A 17,612-nucleotide genomic window follows, 5' to 3' on the forward strand; every position below is an offset into this window, starting at 1 on the left:
GAAGTTGGTCCAATAAAAGATAATACCTCACCCATCTTCTCTCTCTAATATCCTGGGACTGACATTGCTACAACTACACTGAATACAACAATGTAGGCTTCTGGGTGCATTCTTATGGAAGCCCCTGTTAATATGTAATGTAAGAACTAATGAATGGAAAATGTTACTAAAAAAATCATATGCTACTTTTGTAATAGTTTTAGTGTTCATTATATGGAAACATTAATCTCCAGGTTACCAGAATATAAAAGTATCAAGTCATTTATGACTGAAAGTTACCACCATTTGTTGATGATCCCTCCCTTAGTTTTTAATATGCAGGTGTCCATGTTTCTGCACATCATGATCATAATTCGTTAGCTGAGTGGAGAGGCCAAGGACTGAATGGGCATGGAGACTGGATTAACTGCTCAGCCCTCAGATGATCCCTTCAGAGTCAAGCTGAATTAAAGCAAACTGTAGGGAAGCGTGCATGATGTGCACTATGCATTCTGTACTTGTCACCAGCATCAACATCAATGAAATAAAAAGGGGAAATTCATTAAGAGGGAAAGGAATTGTTAAAAAAACCCAAACCAAATGAGACAGGCATCCAAAGCATATAGACTATTTGGACATTCCTTTCTGTGTCACCATTTTCTAATAGAGCTCATGTTATCTTTATTGAATATCCATGAGAAAATTGCAATAACATTATGATTTAACAGATCTTCCCTTAATATTTAAAACTGAAAACTGTGTTTATTTTTCAGAAATCCTCCCCCTACTTTGCTACACCCAGAAAAATGGTGCAGAGGATTCAACCACTTCATTTCACAGTGAGTTTTTCCTCCATTTAAAAACTGCTTACTCTACAAGGCCTTACAGTGTGACATGAAACCCTGAAAGCAGAATTTACTTGGTTCACACAGTTGTTTTGCTTGGTAAAAGGTTATAACACATATGATCATCTCATAAATTGAAGACTGCATATCATGTTTTGAAAACTGACCAGCTCAGTTTGATCTCTTCATGCAATTTGCTTAACAGCAGCTGTGGACTATACTAAGTTGACTAGCTTCTTGACTTGTGATGGACCCAGGATGAATTTATTAATACACTTGGTTTGCTTGATGGCTTAGAGGTAAAGTTTGGTGGTATAGGAGATCTAAATGTGGTAGCAACATATGGACTTGCCTTGCAGGGAAGGGTTTGCTGAAGTAAATTCTAGGCAATTAAAATCAAAATGAAAAAGGAGAGGAACAAAGCGGTTGTCCTAACCCCCTTCCATCCAACCTTGGATACCTCTAACAAACCAAAACCAGCAGAAAATATTAAGTTAGGGACTGATGTGTTATCTAGGTGCCACTCAGCTTCAGCATAGGATCCTCAATAAACCAAACTCATGTTTTGTTTGTTAGAACAAGTAAACTAAGAAATGCATAATTTATCTTTTATCATCAAATCTAAAACTCTTATAATAACTTCCATTAATAAGCAAATATATGATATAATAGAGGTCTATAAAATCATGATGGATGTGGAGAAAGTAAATAAGGAAGTGTTATTTACTCCTTCTCATAACACAAGAACTAGGGGTCACCAAATGAAATGAATAGGCAGTAGATTTAAAACAACCTGTGTAACTCCTTGCCAGAGGATTTTGTGAGGGCCAAGACTATAACAGGATTCAAAAAAGAGCTAGATAAATTCATGGAGGATAGGTCCATCAGTGGCTATTAGCTGGGATGGGCAGGGATGGTGTCTCTAGCCTCTGTTTGCCAGAAGCTGGGAATGGGCGACAGGGAATGGATCACTTGATGATTACCTGTTCTGTTCATTCCCTCTGAAGCACCTGCATTGACCACTGTTGGAAGACAGGATACTGGGCTATTTGGGCCTTTTGTCTGACCAAGTATGGCCATACTTATGTTCTTATGTTCATCATATCTTAGGACTTCATTCTGCGCTAATATGCCCTTATGTTATCAGATCCTTATTGATTCAACGCTATTCAAGTTACTTAATGCTTTAAATCTCTTATTCCTGGTGCTTCAACTGAAACAACACTCCTCAGTTTTTGTTTTTTCCCCTTGGCTTTGAAAACCTGGCTAGGTCCATTCTGTACCTGTGCCTCAAATAATGTATCCAGAAATCTCTTGAACTAGCAGTGGTACGTGAACTGAGTCTGACACAGACTTTCTGAAGTTGGTCTTTTGGGGCAACTTCCCATTTTAGGAGGTTGAAGATTAAGGACTTGATCCAAAGCTGATTAAAGTCAATGGAAAGACTCCTATTGACTTCAGTGTTTTTTGGATCAGGCCATAAGGTAAGGCAAGGTGCTGGCTGACCTACAGATGATATCTACTACTGCTGAAAACTAAAGGAGATTTTTTTTTTGCTGAAGTAGTAGAACTCTGTGCATTTGGAGCAGATAGACCCGACCTCTTTTTCTATGCTACATGTGCCTGGTTTAACTAGTAACTATGTAGTACATTGTGATCACTGATTAATTACAAAGGATAAAAATCTTCCAAGTCTGCAATGGATGATGGCTGGCTTTTCTTCCATATTGACAGAGAACCCCTAAAATGTGAAGCTTGAGGTGCTTGTGGCGGGCAGCCAATGTTTGGGAGAAAATCATCACCGATGGTCTAATATTCTGTTTGTGTTGTGTAGAGACAAGGCAGTTGGTAAATATGAGAACAAAATTCAACTATTTGATACATCCTGCTTCAGTGTTGTCCTCCACACGCTTCCTTCTTGGTGCCTTCATTCTTGGAAACCCTTTCAGAGCTTGGGAACAATACAATAAATTAAGCTTAACACTTCCTGACCTTTATTCAAACTTTTAATTAAATGTGAACACTGAAATCCAATAGGGTATAAATGACTCTATAGTAGGAGTCAAGGTTTGGTGGTTTATATATCCAGTGTAATACTTGTTTTTTCAGTTTTTTGATATCCTAAAATTATACGTTTGTAATCTGATCAATTTTAATTATTTGTTTCCCAACAGCTATTCTCCAAATTCGTTGAACCTGCTTTTTGTTTTTACAGTAACATACACAGTGAAGCAGTAAAGTGTACTAATAAGCAGTGTTTTAAGCATAAATGATATCTGAAGCAATACAACAATTGTAATAAATTTACCAGTTTTGTAGTTTCATGAAAGAGAACATTGGAATGGAATTTGCTGTGACATTGCCACATTTTGTTTACTGGTTTGCAATCTCCCATAAGAGGTGAAGTTACGAAACATTTTTACCCAGGGTTCAGTTTACATTAGTAAACCTTCATTTTTTTTATAATAAAAACATCAGACTATACAGCTGTGAACCTTTTAGCCATTACTGATAATTGGCTCATTTATATGCATTAGTTATGCATTTGTCAATGCATGACTCATGACAGCTTAGTTATGATAAATTAAAAGTAATGATTATATAAATTCCTTACTGCCTTTTGTCCATATGTTAGGACCTTGCCTGATGTTTCTGTCACCCTTGTGATGAGTGGTTGGCTTTGTAGTAATTTCATTATCTACTTCTCTCCTGATGGCCAACATCATTTGCATAACAAGCTTATCTGGTTCAAGTTGTGGTCCAGACCTGTGTATTGACACAAAACGGAGCATGCTGCTTCAGCTAAGCATACCTTTGACTTAAGTTCTGTTGATACAGTGATTTCATCCTTGCCAACACTGGCAAATTTAGGCAATGTAGTTTCTTTTCCATATTTCTGTGCCTTGTTCAGAGTAATAGCGGTGCTCCAGATGTAATGCCAAAATGTTCTTCCTGTCCTGAGAGCCTTTTGTATTCTAAGTAGTCACTCACATATCACAATAATTTGTAAAACTTCCAAGCTGGAAGGTGTAGTGTTTTTCTCATCTAGCTTTTGAGCCGATTGTAGGCAATAAAGGTACATTACTTTTGTTAACATGAAATCCACAGAATGCTAGTACAACTTGAGTTAGTGATTGTGCTGTAAAATCCCAGTGGACACAAAGCACAGGTAGTTTTTACCTGGATGTACATAGGTGAGGTCAAAACTCTCTCCCTTCCCTCACCTAGTGTTGACCTTGACTAGCTACGTTGAGGTAAAAACTACAGCACCTTGTCTCCACTAGGATTTTGCAGTGATATAGCTAATGAGATAGTTAGCTTGCTGTAGAAACACACCTTGTTGGTGGTGAAGACATAGCCTTTATCAAGCCATCTCAGAAAACAGCAAAATGGCATGTCATTTCCTATAAGTAGGTTTGGAAGGATTAGATTTTTATTGGTAAAGTTGGTAAACATTGATTTCATTGCACACTCACAAACTGAAAATATATTCCCATCAATGATGATAAAAATTTACAGATAGGCAAAGTAAGAAAAATGCTGTGTGAGAGTTGTGGTTTGATTTAAGGATGTTTACTTTGTATATTTTGACATGTGATATGTTTTAATGGTTATAGAGCTTTAGCTTTTTGAATCTCAGCATCTACTGTCATTAAATAATTGCTGTCTGACCCCCTATAATTTCCTGCAACTGTGAAAATTTGATAAAAATTGGAAAAAAAAGCTTAGAAATAAATATCGATATCCATCAAAATAATAAAAATCGAATTCTACCAAGCCTATCTATAAAGTTACTTAAACAACTGCATCGATAGCCACCTTGATACGTACTAAAAATGATAGACTTTTACCTATGTTCATTCAGTTGAAATAAAATCTCAGGTTTGAAAAGTTCACTCCATCCTATGACTGTGAAAATTTATGAGGCTAAACTTCTGTTTTTGCAGCTGCAACATTAACGTATGTCCTCATATGATAACAATTTATGTCGAGCACCATTTACACGTGTGGTGTTTCTGAATTCATGCAGGAATGTTAATATGGTAAATGGTAAAATGAGTAAAGATACAAATTAGTTAAAAAGAGTTCAAGCACCACATATAATGTTGTCTCTGGAAGTGGCAAGAAGAGTTAATATGTTCTTGGAGCAGAAGGCTACAGTAACCTTTATTTACATTACATCAGAAAATGGTCATTTTAATTAAAATGAGCAACGTTATCTCCAGGGACAGGCACCTCCTTTTAAATTTATTTAGCCAACAATTAGCTATTATGGCTCCTGAAATTAATTTGTGTCTCTCAAGCTGCAGGGAATTAAATAATTAAGAAACTCAGGGAGTAGTAAGCTCAAAATGTAAAATTTCAAGATTTAGGGTCTCCAGCATTGAATACAATAATAAACACGTATATGATCAATGACTGATTGTAAAAACAATGGAAACCGGATTTCCTAACTTTTTTAATTTAGAGTTTTGTATTACGTTTTCATGTAAAACATGATTATAGCCATGCATCACAAGGTTGAATTTCAGACTGAAGAGTAATTTATATCTCCTAATTGATCATCTAGATCCTAAGGGCCCTATTTTGATCTCACTGATGTCTCATTTATGATCTCAGTTTTCTGGCTGTAGGTCACAAAAATGTGACACAGAGAAAGACCATATTACTGTATTTTCTCACTTGGGATGCGATGTACGTTTGACTTGAGAAACTTGTCAGTTACTCAGTGGGAGGGAAGAGAGCAGTGTTTGCAAATGTCAAAAAGAGAAGGAGATGCTAGAATTGGGGTAGCAGGACAAATGAGTAAATTACTCATGTTCTCCACTTCCCACTTTTCTGAAATCTTAGAAAATCTAGGTATAGAATAAGTTTAAAGTAGTCCATTTTTCACACACGGGAGCTGTTTTCAGGGTGAGGGGGAAAAAGAGTATTCAGTGAAGTTCACTGCCTTCAACTAACCAGAGAAGAGACGAGTTCTTTAATGAGAACTAAAAGATCTTTAAAGAGATCTAAAAACTTTTAGGGGTACCTTGTGTCCAATAGAGTATACCACTTAACACTAATGTTGATGCCACAGTAGTTTAAGAGTGCTGCTGATTCTCTTCGTGTTTCACTGGGCTTATCCTATTGCTTTTCTCAGCTGCCCATTGCCACAGAGTACCAAGAAGAGCGGGAGGAGGAAGATAGGCAATACTAGGAATACTGAGCAGGATGAGGGAGAGCATAGTGCCAGTCAGACAAAGGAAATGCAAGAATTGCCTGTGAAGTACCTGTTTCTTTCATGTCTTCCTTCTTTAAACTCCACTCTTCATTGCGCAACCTGCCAAAGAGTCTCCTGTCACACCCACCAAGATGTTCTTGCAGCTCAGCTCAAAGCCTAGTGGCTCACAATACTCTGACTACTTCCATCTTTTCCTTTATAGGAAAGAAAGCCTTAATTGCAGCTGCTCAAAGTCCCAGTGCTTCAGCTGCTGAGACCCCCTATGAGAACCAAGGTGCCACATGCTACTCTATGGTGCATCCATTCTTAAGGCTTGCTCTGGGAATGCATTAAGTGACTCTGAAGTGTTTTTAACATTGTGTTTTCACTAGAGAAGAAAGGTCTTAGGATAGTGCTAGACAGAGAGGGCTTAAGAGATGGTCAAGAGGTGGAAATCAGAGGAACACAAGGATGTGGTGAGAGATCAGCAATTTCAAATATCTCTATACCAGAAATCCTGATGATATTGGCTGTTCCTGAATTATTTCTCCAATATATTGGACACAGACATTTTCCATGAGCATTTCAACAATGAGTTATGTAGATTTTCTTTCCCCTCACCTCACACATATTTTTTCATTCACCAGAGAATACTGCAAGGAAAATCCCAGTTGTCTGATACCTCTTCAGGATGTCCAGACACTATTCCAGGAGATCCTTGTGTTTCAGGATCTACTATACCTGGCATTTCTTTTGGAGGATTCACCTGTGATTCTAATGCAACAGGGAGAACAGAAACTCTATATCTATTTCTCTTCCAGTAGCTCTATTTTCAGGGGAAGATTTAATCCTTTCAAGTCAACTTGTTCTATCTCCCATAGATAGGCTAGAGCATCACCAACATAGGATCCAGCTTTTGTGTATTATATATTTTTGCAGCACGAAAGAGAGAGAATTAACTAACAATGAAACAGTGATAGGACAAATAAAGGCCTAAAACTGAAAAGAAAATATAAACTAGATAATCGATCAGAACCTCCTCCCTGATAACTGCCCCTTTGCATTGTGCTGGCAGTGAAAGGAGACATCAATAATGCCTGTCTCTTACTGCTAGATCTCAAAGTCCTTTACAACGGAGGTAATTATTATTATCTTCATGTCACAGATGGGAAAACTGAGGCAAGGAGGGAGAAGTGACTTGCCTAAGGTCACCGAGCAGTTCAGTGAGAGAGCCAGTTATTGAACCTGTCTCCTGAATTGCAGTTTGGTGCTGTTACCACACTGCCTCCTACAGAGACTTGCCATGTGGCGCAGATCTGCATGCCATCCCTTCCAGCCCCTGATGTATACATCATGTTTGGTGTGTGGTTGTGGGAGAAGCATTGTTTCATAGATTCGTAGATACTAAGGTCAGAAGGCACCATTATGATCATCTAGTCTGACCTCCTGCACAACGCAGGCCACAGAATTTCACCCATCCACTCCTGCGAAAAACCTCTCACCTATGTCTGAGCTATTGAAGTTATAAATACTGACTATGTATCTGTACTTCAAATGTAGTTACACCTGGGTAACGCCCACTAGACAAGATGCTTTCAGTCTAAATAGCTGGTTGTAAAAGGATCTATTCAGGGTAATGGGCCATTAAAAATACTAGGCCTTAGGAAAGGCTTATCTCCCATCTGGTGAACCTTCCTGAGAATGCTACAGACAGCCTGTGAGTGATGGCTGCTATGACTACAAGGACATGTGACCAGGCCACATGATGCTGGACTCCATCTTGGGATGTCAGTATTTTTCCACAAACTGCTCTGGGAACCAAGCTTTGGGAACAAAAGGTTCCCACCATATGCAAAAGCTATACAAGTCAGGGAGTAACATCATCTGGGGTTCTTCACTTCCCACACAAGAAGACTCCTGGAAACACGTGAGGAACAAAGACTGAACTGGGGGAAGGGCTGGGCCCAGGCTAAAGGGATTTCTAGCCTGTGTATAAAACACCTGGGGATGCCAAGCTGTAAAGCAAGTGCAGCTTGTCCCTTAAGAATCTGAAACCTGCTTGTATCATCTCTTAGGGTGAGAGACTGGATATGAATTAGCAGATTATCTAGTATATTAAACTTAGTTTGAGTTTTTTGTTTGATAGGCAATCTGCTTTGATCTGTTTGCTATCCCTTATAATGACTTAAAATCTATCTTTTGTAGTTAATAAACTTGTTTTTTGTTTAATCTAAACCAGTGAGCTTTGACTGGAGTGCTTCGGGAAAATCTCTGCTTGATTACCACAAGTGTGCATGGTCCTCTTCATATTGTGGGAGATGCAGACTGGGTGTTATATATGCTGGCCAGATTTGACCAGGGCAGGATGGTACTGCTGTGGGGTCCCAGGCTGGGAAGCTGGTGATTAGGGAGCCTGCGTGTAACTGCAGCTGGGTGTGGGACCTGTATGAATGCTGGTGAAAGTGCAGGCTGGAGGGCTTTGCAGCTTTCACAGAAATACAGTGTGAGAGGGAGCCCAGGCTGGTGGGTCAGGGTACTCAGTGGTACCTCATTTCCAAGTGGCACCCTGGGGGGAACCTATCACACTCACCATTCAGCAAAGTCTATACTCAGAGGGGAGTAGCAAGTGGCCCATACAAAGGCCAAGTTAACCTGTGCTAGGCCCTGTGGGGTTGCAGGGCCTGTGTGCTGGGGAAGGGCTGAACACACCAGAGTAAAATATAGAGGGTTGGGATGGGTGATGGATGTGTGGGGGTAGGGGCTCTCCCTTGTGTGACAGCTGGGGGTTAGGGGTGGGGCTGTGGCTTCTGGACATACAATTAAGCTCCAATGATTCTTAGCTGGCATAAGGGCCAAACTGGTCCCTTGCCAGCCTCAGTATGGGGGGGTTAGGAGATATAAAGGTGGCATAGCTCAGCCAGACCCAGGGATCAGGGACATTGACCTTGCTAAATCTTTTTCTTACAATACATTTGTTGTGTCGTGTGTAGAGATGATACGTATATTCCTAAGTGCCAAGTGGTTATGCTCTCTCTAGCTACATCTACATTTGAGCTGGGAGGTGTGATGACCAGACTGTGTAGACGTACACATGCTAACTCTCCTTGAGCTCGTGTGCTAAAAACAGCAGTGTAGCCAGGGTAGCATGGGCAGCAGCTCAGGAAGCTAGCTCAGGAGAAGGAGGTCCAGCTGGGTACATACTCAGGAGGCTAGCCCAGGCTGCTGCCTGTGATACAGTACACTGCTATTTTTAGTATGCTAGCTTGAGCAGAGTGAGTGCGGGTCTGTCTACACAAGCTGGGACTCTCACCTCCCAGCTGAGATGCAGATGTGCCCTGTGACTGGTGCTTGTGGGCTCAGGTGGCACCTTTGTTGGATTTCTTCCCACAGGACTTAGAATAAAAAGAGGCCTCATCTGTACTGCATGATGGGAAAAATCTCATTAAACACACGCTCTTCTGATGGAGAGGAGATATAAACCTCCTTTGTCTTCATTCCAGCTGCATCCGATTTTAGCAATTTATTGTCACATTTGGAATTTGTTTTCCTCGCTGCAACTCTAGCCCTTTATATGCTTCATCTGGCAGAAATCATCTGGGTGCCACAATGACCTGGCAAAAAGGGGAGCACATTGAGAGCCTACCAAGCTGAGGACAAAAGATACTTCTTGTAATATTAGGTCATCAATGACCTATTGGTTCTAGGGAAGAGAAATCTGAAAGCCAAATATGGCCGTGAGTGTCTGAGAGGAGACACTGTGCCTGAGGAAGGAAAAGGTGAGCTGTGACTTTATCCTGACTTCATCATCATATATTCAACAGGATTTTCAAAACCACATCCTGTTAGCCTAGCTCTGCTTCTGTTGAAGCCAATGCTAAAATTCTCAATGGGAGCAGAGTTAGGCCAGCAATGAGTGTTCTGGAAAATGCCATCTGTTATTTTTAAATCCCTCACCCTTCAGAGTAATGTCCACCTGTGTGTGGCGAGCCAAAACCACATGAGATGTTCCATAGACATTTTTTTTCAAAGCTTGCAGATGTGGTCTCTTATGGTTACACCTTTCTTTATAATTTCACAGTAACCGAGCTTTTCTTAGCTTTCTAACATTTGTTGGTATTTAGATTACATGATGACCCGTGATAAAATCCAACTGAAAGAGGACTTAAGAAAATAGTTGTTGACATTCCAGTATTAGAATATTTCTCTCGTCATTAGGGAAGATTAATAATTTATGGTATTTGCTACCAAATGGCAGATCAATGCAGACATAAATGTGTTCTGTGCAATAAAATTTATATTATGCATGTGATAATTGACCATTGTGTCATAAATTCAATCCTTTATCTTGGTTTCTGATTGTAGCTAAAGGAAAAGTAAAATATGTTATTTCTCTTGGTGTGCTGGTTTGAGATACAAGACCTATTTAACCTATTACATAGTCACAGAGTGTGCTTTTAGTGAAAGGGCATCGGTCTGCAGCTCTGTAGACAATAATGTCTGTATCGTCTGTGCCCTTTTGAATTAGGACTGAAACAGAAATGTTGTAGGTAAATCTGCCACCGTTTTCCCTTTATTTTTCAAAACAGGAGTAGCAGTGGGGGGATGGGCAGGAATAAGAACAGGAGGCAGGGAGGCCTCAGAGAAAGGAACACATCATCATTGGATCATTATTACAAATGTAATTCATGATGTGCCTGTTCCCCTCCACCTGTCTGCTGCATGTGACTAACCAGCATCTGCCAGAGAGCTCCATGGAAGACAGAGGCAGGGATGAGCAGTCAGAGGCAGGTGGTGTAGAGAGGGAACAAAGAATAGAAAATTAACCACTTAGCAACCTTCCAAAAGAGCTTATTTTTCACTCCCAGCTACTGGGAACCTGATGTTTGGTCTTCTTCAGTGTTGATAACAGGGAAGTATTAACTTAATCAGAATTCTTCTTACGAGTGTGATAGAGATGATAGTGCTGATTGTTAAAAATTTCTTTTTCCTGAAAGGGTTAAAATATCTTTGATGAGGCTTTGATATAATGGATCGTGCCAGTATGCTCCGTGCTATCCTTAGGCACTCATTGCCACTCAGTGTCTGTTCACTTTAAAAAATGAGTTTATATGGATTTAAAGCTGGTGAAAAATGCTGGATTGATGATACTAGTGAATGACATTCTTTGTTTCTCCACAGAGCAGGTCTGTAGAGTAGAACATGCTTCCCCACAGCAATCTGCCATTGCAACTCAGCCATTATTTATTATTTGTATTATTGTACCACCTACAGGCCTGGGTCCTCTTGTGGTAGGCACTGTACAAATATATAATGACAAGACAGCCCCTGCTCTGAAAAGTTTACTATCTCAGTGTAAGACTATAGACAACAGGTATGTACATCAAGCAGATGGGGAGAGCACAAGGAAACAATGAGATGAGACTGGTCAGCAGGAGAAACATTGGTTACAGCAAGTCACCTGGGGGTGAAAGAGAAGATTAATTTCAATGCCGTAAACAATCCTAAATCTCACCCTTGAGATGTGCCCTAAAGGAGCAAAATAATCCCAACTGTGTTGGTGGTTTTCGTGATGCACTGTATACATCTGGGCACTAGGAACTGGACTGAGCCCACCAACTCACTCCACATAGTCCACTGGAGAGCCCCCACTTTTGGTCACATTCTGTACTGACTTGAGTCAAATTCAAATTGACAATTTAAAAGTGAAAGGATCCACATCCGATTTAGTCATTCCCACTGAGATTATAACTGAGCTGAATAGAAACATGTAGCCATAAGCACTTCCATGTGAATTTTATTTTCTAAAATTGTTCCTTTTTTGATAAAATTCAGTAGAACCTGCTTTACGGTGAAGTAGCTTCACTATAATTTGCATGTGACCCTTAGTGGAAATGACCTAACTGGTGCAGGGCAACTGCATGAAAGCCCCCCTTTAATTTTCCATGCAAGAAAGGCGTCTATATTCTGTAAGAACCATACTTGTGTTTTTACAACATGCACATCTAATAGATGTGTATTTGCAGCCCGTATAAGATGTGCATGCAGTGAAAGATACAGTAGGGCTTGTACAGGATGCAGGAGCTCCAGAAAGGTTGGAAGAGGACATAGATGAAGCGTGCTTTGTCCTGCTACTGCTACTGTGGGATCCCAGACTCAAGAAACACTAGCTCCCATAGTTCCTTACAATCTAATTTACGCATCATTATAAAAGGAGCTTAATTCCTTGGAATGCTGTCATAAATATAAAGGGAAGGGTAAACCCCTTTGAAATCCCTCCTGGCCAGGGGAAAGCTCCTCTCACCTGTAAAGGGTTAAGAAGCTAAAGGTAACCTCGCTGGCACCTGACCAAAATGACCAATGAGGAGACAAGATACTTTCAAAAGCTGGGAGGAGGGAGAGAAACAAAGGGTCTGTGTGTCTGTCTATATGCTGGTCTTTACCGGGGATAGACCAGGAATGGAGTCTTAGAACTTTTAGTAAGTAATCTAGCTAGGTATGTGTTAGATTATGATTTCTTTAAATGGCTGAGAAAAGAATTGTGCTGAATAGAATAACTATTTCTGTCTGTGTATCTTTTTTGTAACTTAAAGTTTTGCCTAGAGGGGTTCTCTATGTTTTTGAATCTAATTACCCTGTAAGATATCTACCATCCTGATTTTACAGGGGGGATTTCTTTATTTCTATTTACTTCTATTTTTATTAAAAGTCTTCTTGTAAGAAAACTGAATGCTTTTTCATTGTTCTCAGATCCAAGGGTTTGGGTCGGTGGTCACCTATGCAAATTGGTGAGGCTTTTTATTCAACATTTCCCAGGAAAGGGGGAGTGCAAGTGTTGGGAGGATTGTTCATTGTTCTTAAGATCCAAGGGTCTGGGTCTGTAGTCACCTAGGCAAATTGGTGAGGCTTTTTACCAAACCTTGTCCAGGAAGTGGGGTGCAAGGTTTTGGGAAGTATTTTGGGGGGAAGGACGCGTCCAAACAGCTCTTTCCCAGTAACCAGTATTAGTTTGGTGGTGGTAGCGGCCAGTCCAAGGACAACGGGTGGAATATTTTGTACCTTGGGGAAGTTTTGACCTAAGCTGGTAAAGATAAGCTTAGGAGGTTTTTCATGCAGGTCCCCACATCTGTACCCTAGAGTTCAGAGTGGGGGAGGAACCTTGACAAATGCTTTGACAAAACCCAGGACTTCACTTTTTGTTCATTGCGGGTTCATTTTCACTAGGAGTGAGATCCTTATAAGTGGTTTCCACTCTATTTTTTCTTAAATGGCAGCACAAATCCATAGAAACTAAAAGAGAAGAAAATGCTAAGTATCTAATGCAGTATCTTTGTGTGTGTGTGTGTGTGTGTGAGAGAGAGAGAGAGAAAGAACTGCAAATTTCTTGTAAGCACACACATGTAACTGATTCAAGTGCTTGGAAATGTTTGAACTGTCATATAGACCTGGCTTTGCTGATCTTGCCTTTTAGTGTTTTTCCACTCTACAAACAGGGGTTAGCCAAAGGCAGATTAACTGAGCATGATCATGCCTTGGATTTTATTAATTTTTCAGTTTTGTTTTGGGGTCTTAACCCTTTGATGTGTATTTTTAAGACTTTTTTTGACCATGCAGAGTTATTGAAACAATAAATATTAAAAATAAATCTTACCCTGAATCATCAAGGTATTGCCAAGTAGTACTGAGATGTAGTAGCTAATGTATTCAGCAATTGACAATGGGCAAACTTGTAAAGGTTTGCCACTGTCTTGGACTGGGGCATGGGTGGTCAGACCTGGCAGTTGGAGCGGTGTCGGTCAGAGTTGGGACCAGGACACAGGAGTCTGAGCTGAACAAGGCTTGAGAAAGGCTAGAAACAAGGCCGGCACAGGAGCAATCACACCTGCTGGTGTAAGCATTGAACAACATCTGGCCAAGTGCTACTGCTGGTCTTAAGAGCAGTTCTGGCTGTGCTGCTTGGTCAATCAGGAAATTTGGCCAATGAGGAATTTTGGCTACGGTTGGCTACTAGCTGACCCTGGGCCCAGATGCAGGCCCTCATTCGTGACAGGTTTGGCTGAAATTTATTCAGACTTTGGGTGCAGAACTATCTAAGCCTTGTTAGCTTGCAAATTAGGCTGAGACACTGGCCTTTCTTGCAACATTATGGCCCTTCTACCTCCAGTTCTGACTGGATCCAGAAAGTGCACTTTTTGAATCCCAGGAAAGTTTCTGTGTGAACTGGGGCATTTCTTATCACAGCTGGACAGGGTTGCCTATCCACAGGCATTTAGATATCACATTGATGGATGCAGTGTAAATGCCTGGATAGACAGACCCATAGCAGTGACTGACACTTTGGTGAGTGTAATGTGTATCTGTTATGACTTGCTGTGTGTGCACTGCATCGTCTCACAGGACAAGATATATTCTCTCTGCTGCAGATTCAGTTACAATTTTGTTTTCTGCTATACCTGCTACAGACATCTGCAACACAAAGACACCCTGTGATCTCTCATGGAAACCTTACTTTTGTTCCTGTTTTTGTCCACTTAATTTAAATAAAGGTCATTCTGCATTTTGTGTATCTAAAAACATAGTACCTTGGATTAAAATATTCTTGGAGGTATATTGTTTTGTCCATGAAATGCTGGAAATAAAATAAAGTATGCCTAAAAATATGTATGAGGTCTGGATCCGCTCACTTAATCAATTTTTTTAAAGAACAAATTTGTAGCTATGGAGGTTGTAATCACTCTGGTGAAAAAAAAAGAATTTCAAAAAGAAACACTAATGCTAGTCTAATCAGCTTTGGCTGGAATAATGAGGGGCATTAGTAATTGTTTTCTCTTTCTGAGTTTACAAAATATTCAGACCACCATTGGTGCTCTTATAAAATCTATTTCATTCCATTTATTCATTAGTAAAAATTTGTTCATGACTGCTGATAAATAGTTCCCCCTTTCAGTCATCTGATTTGCCAGTTGCAAATGGCAGATTACATTGTTGAGACAGAGCAATTCCAACAATGTTATCGTCCGAGTGCAAGCAGCCAGTGAATTTTTAGAAGCTATCTTAGACAGGCCTATGTGTGGGTGTCTGCTCTTGTTCCCTGCTAATAAATGCTTCATCTTTGCCAGTAATTGTGGCAGAATGGAAATGGTGCTTAGGAGCCTGGCTGTGAGATTGCAGCAAATGACTGCAACCTATGTTTAATGTAGTGACACTAATGAATTCTGAGAATTAATTTTCAGCAAAGAAAGCATGATGGAAGATACTAGAATTTCAAATTAAGTAATGGATTGACTTTCGTCAAGGCCAACATGTACAGTGTTTGTTTCCTTTTCAACCCTACTTACTTACCCCTCTTTTTATTTTATAGGCACACATACCAAATCTGAACAACATTTTAGTGTATCTTATATGACACACATCTTGCAATGGATTTTTGAGCCAATTTGTACAATGAGCAGTAGAAGTCCCACAAGCTTGGACTTTCATTTATAAATTCCATGGGCCAAACAAATTTAATTAATTTGCAGGTGCAGTAGGCTTGGTGTTTTTAGTTGTAGTTACAGTACAGTTGATGTTGGACTGATCATGTTAATTAGACTAACTGTCCAAATTGGTCCTAGATGAGTATTCAAATAGGCACCTGAACATATTTTAGTTGAAGCCTTTTCTTACTTCAGAGAGCAGTTTCCTTAGTGATATGAACTTTTAAATATCTTTTTGATAATGCAACACACATTTTGATATGTTCTTGACAATAAGGCAGATAGGACTGTGGTTGGTCCATAGCTGCCTCTGAGCTACGGTCTTTTAAAAACGTATAAAAGAAAACACTTTGGGAAGTAGCTCATGAGAATGTTAGCAGAGCCAAACCATGCGAGCAGTGTGCGAGGATACAGGACTTCTGCTGTAGGGCATAAAGCCCAGGATTTTAATCAAGAAAGTGGTGCTAGGCCTTCTGTAGATGTTCATCTTTTAAATGTAAATGTCTCTGTATTTCAAAGGTATGTGCTCCTGCTTCTGCATACTTTTTCCTGACTTTGCCAGATTTCCCCCCAGGATTTCAATCCTTTTTAAATATTCTAATACAGTTTCCCTGCCTAAAAATAAGTTATGTGAACATATGGAGTTTGTACAGTCCAGTTTCCATTGTGAGTTGGAACACACACTGCTGAATGGCAGTAAACACAACAGGGACAGGGTAGATGATCTGCAGTCAGATCCGCACAAGCTCAAAGGTCTCTCATAAAGACCCTATGCAGGACTGGGGACTAAGGCAGAGAGATGAAGCCTAGTGTACCAGTCACAAACACTGGAAGTATCCCTACTAGTATATGTCCACTGGTTAGATAAGGAACTACTGTACTCAGTAGTTTACTCTTTATTTTTCCACATACTTTTTTCCTGTCTGACCATGCAACTCAGTGCAACCAATATACTGAGATCACCCTGTGGCTCCTGGCAGAGGTTGGGCCTATCATACAAGCTGAAGCTCAACAATCTCCAAGAGTTATATGTAGCACCACATGTGAAAGATGTCTATACCTCGCATAGGTGGTGCAAGATACAGTGAAGAACAATTCAATGTCTTCTTAGTAAGAAACTTCTCCTTTTCCTCCGGGACAGGATCTGCCAGCTGGCCTCAGCCCTTCATCACCTCCAGACTGATCAACTGTGTGTCATCAGTCTCTAGTGTGATGAGTTCATGAAGTTTCACCTCTAACTCAAGTGAAGTCCTAGATGGCCGCAGATTTGTTACAATATCCATGACTTTTGATATTTGGGAATTTTTGCTTGTCAGGAGAGAGTGGTAAACAGCTGAACAAATTTCTTTATAAGCTGCAGTGTGGAACAGTGAGGCTTCACAGAATACAGCAGTGAAACAAAGGGCCAGAGCAGAGGATAACTTTCATTTCCCTGTTGTTGTTGTTATATTAATATTATTCATCTAGTGCCCAAAGTATGTTAGGCACTTTCTATTTATTTAGTTAATTAGAGTTATTAAAATATTAACACGAAGGATACAATCTTAATCTTCAGGCACCTATGACAGGTTATGGAGACAATAACAACACTAAAATCTAACAACTGACCCCTCTCGTAAAAGTCAACCTCTCAGTAAAGAGTCCCTGAAAACTTCCAGCTACCATACAAGCTTCAAGCCACTCTCTCTACAAAACTTATGGATAAACAATAAAATAGGTCCCAGCTCAACTGCTTGCAGTCTAAATAGACAAAAAAGAGACAAAGGAGAGGGGAAGAGTGTTTAACATACACTAAAATTCTTGCTAAATACAGCCTCCAATAATGATTGTTCCCAGTCATGTCACATTATTTATGACCCTTTCTCCAGCAACTTGCCTACAATTTATCCCATGTCAAGTTGTTCCTTTTCTTCCTCACCATCCCTCTTTTACCTGCAGAAACTGAGTATTCTGTGAGGTAAGTCCTGTTGACTTTGGAGGGTGAGGACATGGTTCATGGGACAGTGAAGTGTGTCTTTGATCATCCGATGAAGTGAGCTGTAGCTCACGAAAGCTCATGCTCAAATAAATTGGTTAGTCTGTAAGGTGCCACAAGTACTCCTTTTCTTTTTT

General features: G+C 40.1%; 1 protein-coding gene across 1 annotated transcript in view; it reads left to right on the forward strand.

The window, feature by feature from the left end:
* The window catches only part of MYO3B (myosin IIIB), a 334,888-nt gene that overhangs the window by 95,977 nt on the left and 221,299 nt on the right, over positions 1–17,612 (forward strand). Inside the window, exon 8 of the mRNA XM_084643361.1 lies at positions 753–818. Within this exon, the coding sequence (XP_084499487.1) occupies positions 753–818 (66 nt within the window). The remainder of the gene's footprint in view (positions 1–752; positions 819–17,612) is intronic.

This window comes from Lepidochelys olivacea, assembly GCF_965140295.1.
Source record: "Lepidochelys olivacea isolate rLepOli2 genome assembly, chromosome: 11".
Classification (NCBI taxonomy): domain Eukaryota; kingdom Metazoa; phylum Chordata; order Testudines; family Cheloniidae; genus Lepidochelys; species Lepidochelys olivacea.